Below are 10,478 nucleotides of genomic sequence, written 5' to 3' on the forward strand. Positions count from 1 at the left end.
TAAAGACTTTTTTTTATTTTGTAGTAAATTTACTATTTTATTATGCATGAATAAACACCTTCCATAACCTAAAATTATTGCTTTGAATCTTTTTTCCAATTCCTTTTAAAAAAAAATGTTTAGGAAGAACAGATATCCTAAAAGCTTCATGAAAATTTTAAAAACTTCTTGAGAGATTTTCTCGGTTAAACTTTTACAATAAAACTTTGCATAAAACTTAATGATATTTCATTCAAAACGACCACCATTGCTGAACAAATGAAGCACTTGATGGAGGTTTCATTTTCTTCAGCATACTTTTTGCTTTTGCTCTGCAATTACAGAGTAAGAAACGAATTTATTTTTTTTTATTTCTTCGAAAATTCATTAATCTTATGCCTTTAATGTCTGTGGTGGAAAAATATGTATAAGAATCCCAAACAATAGCTCTTTTTCTGCGTCTGAATTGCATTTCAATTGCGCTTGAATAAAAATCTCCGTGGGATTGGAAAGAGCTGCGCGGGTTTAAAGCTTCAAGAGGTCCCCCTCTAATGATTCTTTTTATGAATCTCTGAAAAGTCAGCGACAAATGGCGTGTAGAGAGACTCTCTAGAAAAGTAGGGAGTGTGCTAATAGGTACTGCAACTATAAGTAAGCAATTCCATATTATTTTATGATTGTGTGGCATTTTGAACTCCAACAATTGCGTCTTTTTTCTCCATCATGCATTTGCGGCAAATTACAAACCATAGAAAATTAATGGGTATTATATTTTGTGATGAAGAGAAAAAAAAAGAAAACCTTCAGTGACAATTTGCATCTCTTCGATACCTTCAGTGCATATATGTTGAGTGTGCGTCTCTTTTAATTCAGTTCACTGACTCATTACCTTTGCGGCATTGACTGGGCAGTGCTTGAGTTCGTCTTGAGTGTTACGGCCCCAGAAACCTGTCCTCTTGACGGAGAAACTACTCCCAGTAAGACAATTTCAATGCACGAAGCAAGAACTTGGGATAAGGAGGTACACGAAGTTATTAAAACAACATAATTGACCGTCAAGCTTTCCGAAGAGAAAAGATATTCGTGCAATCCGAAGTAATTGATAGACTTCAAATTAAATAATCATAAAACTAATTTTGTAGTCTTGCATAAGAAATAATATTTACAAAAAATTTTTTGACCAACTCGTTTTGGGTCTTTTTTGCTGTTTACCATGGCGTTTACTCTCAGATAAAATGCTTCATTTAAATTTAATTGAAGCGGTTTGGTTAATAAAAATTTCAAAATTGAAAAAATGCTATGATGCAAATCAAAACGTCGCTAGAATGTAAAAAAAATGTAGAGATTTCTCTAAATTGAAGGTTTTAATGAGAAATTGTGAAGCTTAATTTATTAGTTGGTACCACAATCGTGGCATACCAAGTATGTTTATTCCAAATCTATTAATACTATAAAAAAGACGATCAAAATATTTTGAAAAATCTACAATAATTATTCGTATTATGCGATCAAGAAATCTTTGAAATCGTTGAAATTTCAAAACAATTTTTTGAAATTTTAAACGCTTTTTGGTTGCAGAATAGGCCCAATATGTTAGATAAAATGTGAAAAATTGGACAAATTAAAAAAATTAAAAAATACATTTCTTTAATGTGGAACCTACTCAATTCTAATCTATGTGCCATGTTCTGTGACCAAAAAAATCTTTGAGATTTTAACGATTTCAAGGATTTCTTGGAAGCAGAATACGACCCAATATTTGAAAATTAATTGAATATGCAGGAAAATTTTAAATTCTTTACATTAAAATTGGTTCTGAAATCGCTTTTAAAATTGCATGAGCTTCAAAAATTATTTGACGCCATTGTTAAAACGCCATTGCGTTATCGTATTTAGAGAGCCCCCCTACTACTGCATCCTCGCGTCTGAATATTTTACATCTTTTATTTTTGAATTTTTTTTATTGCTTTTGAAAGGAAAAACAAAATTAAGATTTCTTTATAATCCAAGTTTTTTTTGCAAAATGTTTCGAGCCTACTGCAAAAACTAAAGCATACCTGTACAACTTATGCAGTGCATTACCTGCTTATTAAGTCAACTAATTAAGTTCGGATTGCAAATCAAAGAAAGAGAATTTGAATATGTATTTAAATTGAATTTACCTACTTCGGCTGGCAAAGCCACAAAGCAAGCATAAGAAGAAATATTGGTACAAAAACACACACAATAAAAAATACTGAAAATTATGAATTAAAAATTTTGAAAACAGGAAATATCAATGCTGTCAAATTGAATTCAATGAATATATCAATATTTTCTTTACCTTGAAATTTTATGATTTACTGAACAAAGAAATCCACCAAAAAATCTTCAAGAATAAAAGGAAATTATTTTATGGTGATATTTAATAACTTTTTTAAAGCATTAAAAGTTCCTACAACTACATATAATTATATATAATATCAGGTTGAAACCAGTTGTAAAAATACTTACATTTCAAAGTGCTTCAGAAAGTCAAGAGTCAATGATGCTCACTCAATTCTTCGTGAGAGACTTCCCGAAAAAAATTTTATTGAGAAGTTTACTTCATCCATGGAAAAGTCCTCAAAATGCGTGCTGGTCACACTTTTGTCGCGCCAAATGAAGTCATCTATATTTTCTTTTGAGCATAAATCAACACAGAAGTTGTGCATTTAATCACAAACATGTGTTAGCTGCGGTACAAGTGAACCTTTAGAGCAACCTCCGGAGAAGTATTTACCATCAAGGTTGGTTAATTTTTTGAATAGCACATTATTTTGCAACAAGTTTTTTTTTAAATGTTTTTTTTCCGTGCCCAACGTGGGCTTTTTTTCTCTCTCACCCAATCTTTGCGATTCATTGTCTTGTTTTTCTTCACGCACGAACAAAATCTCGAAATTTTCTTTACCTATATTTGAATAATTACACTACGTTTGATGGATTGGACAAAAAAAATCCATACGCCAGAGACTTGGCCAAAGATTATTTTCAACACGGTACCTGTTGAAATCTTCTCGCAAAAGAGTTTGATAAAATGTGGACACACATGCTGAAGTTGAGATTCTTTTGATTCAATCTAATCTCCATAACTGAAATATTCGAAAAGTCGAGTTAAAGCTATTGGAGTTCTAAGTAGTGGAATTCTGTTTGTTAAAATTTATATCGCTGGAATCAAGTTCTATGACGATGAAGGGACAGATACTTAAAAGATTAAAATAATATATTCAAATTGACGTTAATTTTGATATAAAAATCTTTTATAGAACCCTAGACACTATCTATAAAATTTTAAATTCGTCCCATAATAATTTTTGTTGTATGATCACAGAAACAATTTACAAAGAATTTTACCATGAACAAGTCCAGAAGTTCGAAGGATTCATTGGTGAGCACTTTAATACAACCATAATAAAAATAAATAGTCTCAACTCCTTATGATAACATGTATATGTATATAGTCCCATATTGTGATGTTTCACCGGGATATTAAACCCAATAAAATTCAATTCAATTCAATAATAAAAATAAATTTGTGATCAAATTTATTAGCAAAGAAACAGAATAAACTTGTGGAAAGTTTAATTTTCTTATTCTCTAAGATTGCCTCGAAATTTTGTTATAATATGGTATTGCTCGTAAAACATTTTGCCTGATATTAAACATTTTTTATAGCACAAAATGTGTCTTGGCTATAATGTACAATTATGGGAAATCTACAAAATTATCAAATAGTGAAAAAAATTCTTCTGTGAAATACCGAAGATATCCATTTATCGCACAAAAGCTCTAAGATCCTTAAAAGAATTAAAATTTCCATGATAAAAAAGATATTTTTAAAATTTAAATATTAACCAAGATATTAACTCATTTACATTATCTGCCAAAATTTACTGGCAAACGTGAAATAAATTACAAAGGGAAATACAAATTTTGCCACTTTGCCGGCGAGGTCCTGTTAATGGGAAATTCTCAAGATTAAGACAAACAAGATCTCATGTACCAATCAATATTTACTGCGGTGAGACAGACATCAAACTTACACCTTTAAGGCCTCAGAAGGGGAGGATGACTCTTCAAATGGAGCTTCTTTAAATGACTCCCAAACAACGGCCAATGAAGTGGACACACACGCGCCAAAAGGTGTGTGGAGTATAACGTTCTAGCACACGTACAAATAGCAAAGTTCTAAATTTTATTCATTCAACGCGTATGCCGATGATTCTTCCGTTGTTCACCACTTAAGGTGCCTCTTCGGCGATTACGTCACACAATGGGGCAAGAGTGCCAAAAGAATTATTAGGGGAACGTGGCCCAAATCGGACCGCCGCCCAATTGCGACCGCCCCTTTTTCTCGTAAATGACGAAATATTATAAAATTAGTTTCACTACATTATGAAGATATTATAGTAAGGTAATGTTAGCGCCTAAAATAAATTAATTTGGTACACAACAGGACGAATTAAAAATCAAAATTCATTTTCAGCACTTGGCCGACATTTTCTGATTTTAGAAACTAAGTTGATATGAGTTTTTTTCCCACTATTATGTCTCATATTATGCCGCGTTTATGTAGCTTAGAGGGTCTAGTTTATTACTTGATTTACAATTTTTTGAAAGATTTTAGGCATTTTAAGTAATTAAGTGAAAATGTAATACATGCAGAATGGTCTAATTGCGACCCCCAAAATGTTTCAATTCGGACCGTCTATTTCCACCATTCACCACGGTAAAGCAGTCGCGCATGCGTGTAGTGGTGTGGAAGTGTCTTTCTCACACAGACCGCGCTGTGTTTTGATTTCGGGAAAATCAATATTTTTTCACGTTTATTGAAAGTTTTTTCGCAGTGAAAATGTTCCTACAACCAAAAGGGAAAGCAGAAAGTGTAATTTACGCATTCCTCAGAAGAATTTTCGTGGATTTTCTGCGAATTACGTCAGTGAGTGCGCAATTGTCGGTGTGTGTGAAAGTGTGTGTAGTCACCTCAAGGGCGAAATGTCAAAACAAATGTGGGGAAGAATGAAAATAAATTCTTGATTTTCCGGCTTTTCCGGGTAATTCATGGCAGTTTCCCTATTTATAGTAGTGATAAATGTGATCTACTAGTGAAAAACCCACAAATTACGGCAAAAAAAGGGGGTCGCAATTGGAACACTCGGGGGGTCGCAATTAGAACACCGTGGTGAAAAAGTGCAATTTTAGCAACTTTTTTTAATTCCATTATTACTCAGAACAGGTAAGAGATAGAATGTTTGCATCTATAGAACAAAGTTAGCCTATTAAATGACCTTTCCAATGGTACCAAACTTGGGAAGATTTAATTCATTTTAATATAACTTTTTTCAGTCCTTCTGAAACAGAATTTAGGGGGTCGCAATTGGGCCACGTTCCCCTACACGTGGCCCCGTTGGGTGTCTTTTTTTTCTTCTTTCTCGTTCTTTATGAAAACGATAAAAATGAGACGTGGTTTATAAAATTGAATTGATTGCGATCACAAATTCCATCTTTTTATGCAATCCACGGGGCCGTGGAGATATTCAAGCGTCCGCGCTGCCCAAGAGATCTCGTTTGTCGGGGCATTGCGCGGACAAGCCCAAAAATTTCTCCATATGTCGTCTTTTTGTGCACCCAGAGGTCCAATAAAAATGTCTCGCCGAGACGTTCATGACCTCATGGCGAAATTTCACCTTCCCCCGCGTGCGCACACTCAATGTCTGACACGCCACTTAATTGTTTTACCCAACGGGGGCAATAATCTGTGGAAAATTTGGGAAAATTGGGGATATTTATTTATGTTTCTTCTCTATGCTTATTTTTCTCTGGAAAAATTATTTTCTTGATTAAACTTTTCCGAAAGAAGTTTATGCATTATGAAAATGAAAAACTTTCCAATTCATGGAAAATTACTCTCGCGTTTAGAATCTTTAAATGAAATAAAAATGCAATAATGACGTCATTTTATACTTTTTTGTGGAAATCTCTGCAGTTCTTCCACTTGATCGTAACATAAAATGAATGCTCTTGGTTTGTTTTGTTTTCTATCTCCAAAATGATCAGAGAAAACATTGAAATTAATAAACTCATTTTTTATGAATAAAATAATAATTCTTGCACGATTTTAATCCAGATCATCTCCCCCCGTAACTTCCCATGCGGTCCTCAATGTTTTCTCCGCATGAAGATTATGCAATGGATGGCATCGCAATTAATTTATGCCTACCGAATATGGGCAGTTATGGGTTGATCTACTCAATCTCTCTGCAATTTCTTCCCATTTGGCATGCATTCTGTCATTAGTGTCACCGCTGATGGGTGTCTGATGTGAAAAGCCTCCAATTTGGGCCAATAAGAAATGATAAAGGGTCTCCTTGTGGGTCAACCTTCCGCACATAAAGCGCGGGAAATATTTTCTCTTTTCATCACTAAAATATCAGGGGCGGTTATTGAATTTTTCATCCCACCATGAACCTTTTTTATCCTTCGGAAGATCTTTTTTTTTTTTCAAATTGATTTCTTTAACTGCTTAATTTCTCCGTGCGTGCAGTGAATTTCACTCCTCTCTCTCTTTGTAATTATATTAACACCTGTGGATGTTAGTTTTGAGTTCAAGGCACCCTAAATGTGTTAAAGTGATGGTCTTTATGGAAGATCATCTAGATAGATTACTTCTTTATGATGACTCCACGCGCGAAAATCCATTCGGATGAACATAAAAAATGTCTGACTAAAAATATTTATGCTTCGCCGAAATGTAGGCTACTTTTGGGGTACAATGTATGTAATTTTGAACTGGCTCTGCACATTTTTTCTTCATTAAATATCCCATTTTTGCGATAAGATAAAATCAAATGAAAATAATTTTAATCTTATCGCAAAATTAATGGAATTAATTCTTTTTGTCAACAAAATTTTGCAATTTTGCAATTTTTCATAATTTCTCAGCTAAAAAAAGTTATATTGCGTGTTCTCTAAAAGAAAATGTGTATCCTACTTTAAAATATTTATTTATCTCAAATGGAATGCTCTTTTGAGAATAATAATTGCATTTGCCTTAATATTTAGTCACAAAGCTTCCGCCATTTTGTTCATACATAACCTAAAATTCCAAATTGAATTTTAGAGCATTTTTTAGTGAAGAAAAACGAAATTATTACTCCCAAAAAAGCATTTGGAATACAAAAAAGATGTGTCTGAAATGTTTTATATAGAGATGCCAAGTATAAGATGCTCTCGAAGGGTGATGTCTCGTCCACCATGTCACGAAAAATCTTCTCTCTAGAAGTACATATCATCCTGACTGGCCCTTTTGTAGAATGCACGGGAATAGTCAGCTGGTCCACGGGGTCCAAGCAAACCGAAGCATCCACGTCGGTAAACCAAGATAATCATGAGGGAAATTGGTATAGCCAAGAGAATACCAATTAGCATTCCCATGAGGATAACTCCATCCTGTTCAGGATGATTCCCATACTTGTCCACGCATCGTAGCTGTTGATTCTCCAGGTCAACCATCTTTGTACCACGCATTTCACTTGGATGCTCACACACAACATCCTCAAGGAGACGTTCAGTGTCTCCGTGAAGTTTTCCCAGGAGTCGATCAATCATCCATTGATTGCTGCAATCGCAGAGCCAAGGATTGTTGCGAATATCAAGGACTTCTAGGTGCTCCCAATTTGCCAATGTCATCATATCCAGCGTTGTTAGGTTGTTATTGTGCAGATAGAGCTAGAAAATTAATGAAAAAATCTCTAAAGTAATGAATAATCCTTTAAAGGGACTTCAAGTGTTCTTACATGCGTCAAATCTGGCCATTCCTCTCGTGAAGGATCCTCTGATCCCTTCATACTCAGAGCATCAGCATGAATGAAGCTCAATTTAGGATTCATACTCATTTGAAGGGTTTTCAGTCCTGTCAATCCACTAAAAGCTCCGTGCTCAATGCGCTCAAGTACAGGCATGTACGAGACGCTGAGGAACTTTATTGTTGGCATTATGGCGAATTTTGAATGATTCGTTCCAAGACGAGTCATTAAATTATTGTCCAAATAGAGAGTTTCCAGATTCTTAGCAAAGAGTAGAGCATCGGGGATTTCAGTCATCAAATTATCCGTTAAATTGAGCGTTTTAAGTCCTCGCGGAGAATGGAAGAGATGCGTAGGAATTTTGGAGATTTCCATCCTACTCAGGTCCAGAACTTCCAAATAACGAACACTCGTTATTGCCATTTCAGACGAAGAATCAATCACCTGGAATGAAAAGGAAGAAAGTGATTTTTTTTAGAATATTATTTTGCTTATTTTAGAGCCAAAAGAAGTGGATCAAATTTCAAGTTCCGTCTTATCTTTTGTGGGGGCTTTATCTTTGTGAGAAGTTTGATAAGAATTTTTACTACGTAGTATGTTGGCTCTCTCAGTGTTGCGAAATGATATATTTTTGAACGATTTATTCATATGTTGGAACTCTCTTTGAACGTTTTGTGTGGAAAAGTATAAGAAAAATGAAAAGTTTCTGACACTTTGGCGGCCATTTTGTAAAAAAATGGCGTCGTTTTTATATTTTAATTAATTTCTTAGCACTGTGGTTTTAGCTGTGTTTCTTTTGATTCTATAGTAATTAGAACGTTCTAAAATGTTTGAATTACAATCTAAAGTAGAGACACATAAAACTTTAAGTTTTTCCCAGTTTTTCCTAAAAAAAAATTCTCTTAATTATTATGCATCGTTTGAGGAAATTTTGTTTTGGAAGGAGAAGATAGTAGACACATTAAATAACTTAAAAGACATTATTCTTCCTAATGAATTATGTTAGTAAAACATTTCTTTTTCTTCATAAATAGCCCTAATCTATACCTTTGGAATTTTAGGGTATTAAAAAGTATTAAATACTTTTTAATAATTCCTAACAGTGTAAAAAAACACTTCACATTGAGCTAAGAAGAAAAACTCTTTGTTTTCTTATCGTAGGTATTTTAAGAAGGAAAACAATGTTATTTTCTCATTAAATAAGTCATATTTCTTGCATAAATTTGTAACATTTTTATGGCTTATGCTAAATATAATTTTCTTTTTAAATTCACGTTAATACGCAACGTACCTGGAAGGGATTTCCCGCTAAGCTGAGTTCTCTCAGGTGTGGCAAATGCTCAAAATTTTCCGACCTCAGTGTGTGGATGTTATTGTCGTTAAGCTTGAGAGTTCTCAACTTGTTGAGGGGTTCATACTCATCTGGGTCGTAGTGTCCCTCAAAGACATCCGGATGGATGGCATTTGAATCCAAGCGATTGTGGGAGAGATCGAGATAAATGAGACTTCGGAGTTCCTTGAAGGCTTTCTTCTCAATCGTTGAGATCTCATTGTGACTGAGATCAAGCTCCTCAATTGGGAGTTCAGGGAAGGCGGGAATCTTTGTCAGGTCATTTCGTGTGAAGTGAACAGTACGAAGGGTGAAGCTCTTATTTAATGGCTTCCAATCATCCTCATTCAACATATCGCGGAAGCTGCGTTCACTGCAATCAAGGAGCTTTGCTTTATCATCGCAAATGCATGATGAGCAGATAACGCTGGAATCCTTTGGGGGCTCTTTCTCTGACTCTTTGGTTGGTTCCTTTGTGGTTTCCTTGGTTGTCTCTGCAGTTGTATTGTTGCTCTCAGCACCAAAGGCTGATACAGCTAGCAAAATGACTAGGAAGGTAGCACTGTGTATCCTCATTTTCAAACTTATAACGTCCTTTTCACATAAAAACTCCTGCAGAGAAAACGCCCTAATTTTTCACAAAGCCTTATCACAGTTTCAGGGCGTGACTGATTGTAATTTTCTTCTTTTTCCTACCCACTTTCCACCACTTTTCACTACTTTTTCCACACAAAAGCAACACCTATGCAGCACCTAATTCACTTCTGCATCAATGCAAGTAAACTTTCACCCTCTCAATGCTTTTTTTCTCACAAAATGCCCATCCACAGAGGAGAGGAGCAGAGTTTTCATCCACTCTTTGGTAACTTCTCAGTAGGAAATGATTCAACAGGTACGTGATATCAGTTTCTGTAGCGCGAGATATCATTGAATTTCGCTATCTTATCAGTTCGTAGTGAGGCCTCGATTTTTTTGAGCAATCGCATGTTGAATAAAAGTCCATAAAGCCTCAGTGAAAAGTGGAGAAAAATTGAGTCATTTCGATGGAATAAAATGTGAATCAAATAACTGACGAAAAATGTTGTCTTCCTAGAAGAGATGTGTAACAATAACATTCCCATGGTTAAAAGGAGGGTGTTCGTTCGCAGTGTATTGAAGGAATCCTCTCTAGGAGGGCTGCTAAAAGATCTTCCCTCGTATCTTTTAGCGCTTTTTCTTCTTCACCATTTTTATTGGGAGTCTCGATGTGTTTACAGAACAAAATATTCCATATTCCATTTACATACAGCTCATATAATACTGAAGAAATGATGTTTTTTTAGAAATTTATGAAAAGTTTCATGGAA

At 34.6% G+C, this 10,478-nt stretch overlaps 1 protein-coding gene across 1 annotated transcript; it reads right to left on the bottom strand.

Moving 5' to 3' along the window:
- Positions 1–6,980: 6,980 nt before the first annotated feature.
- On the bottom strand, positions 6,981–10,098 carry LOC129796307 (leucine-rich repeat-containing protein 4B-like). The gene is made up of 3 exons (XM_055838119.1): positions 9,094–10,098; positions 7,794–8,246; positions 6,981–7,725 (listed from the first exon to the last, which is right to left on the bottom strand). The coding sequence occupies exons 1-3, from the start codon at positions 9,706–9,708 to the stop codon at positions 7,273–7,275; spliced, it is 1,521 nt and encodes a 506-aa protein (XP_055694094.1). The 5' UTR covers positions 9,709–10,098; the 3' UTR covers positions 6,981–7,272.
- Positions 10,099–10,478: the final 380 nt, after the last annotated feature.

Source organism: Lutzomyia longipalpis, chromosome 4 (genome assembly GCF_024334085.1).
Source record: "Lutzomyia longipalpis isolate SR_M1_2022 chromosome 4, ASM2433408v1".
Taxonomy (NCBI): Eukaryota; Metazoa; Arthropoda; class Insecta; order Diptera; family Psychodidae; genus Lutzomyia; species Lutzomyia longipalpis.

Excerpts from the sequence above, each read along its gene's own strand:
- LOC129796307 (XM_055838119.1), bottom strand. The coding sequence starts at position 9,708 with ATGAGGATACACAGTGCTACCTTCCTAGTCATTTTGCTAGCTGTATCA. Across the intron at positions 8,247-9,093 it reads TAGCGGGAAATCCCTTCCAG|GTGATTGATTCTTCGTCTGA; the intron begins GTACGTTGCGTA and ends TTTTCATTCCAG. Across the intron at positions 7,726-7,793 it reads AATGGCCAGATTTGACGCAT|CTCTATCTGCACAATAACAA; the intron begins GTAAGAACACTT and ends TTAATTTTCTAG.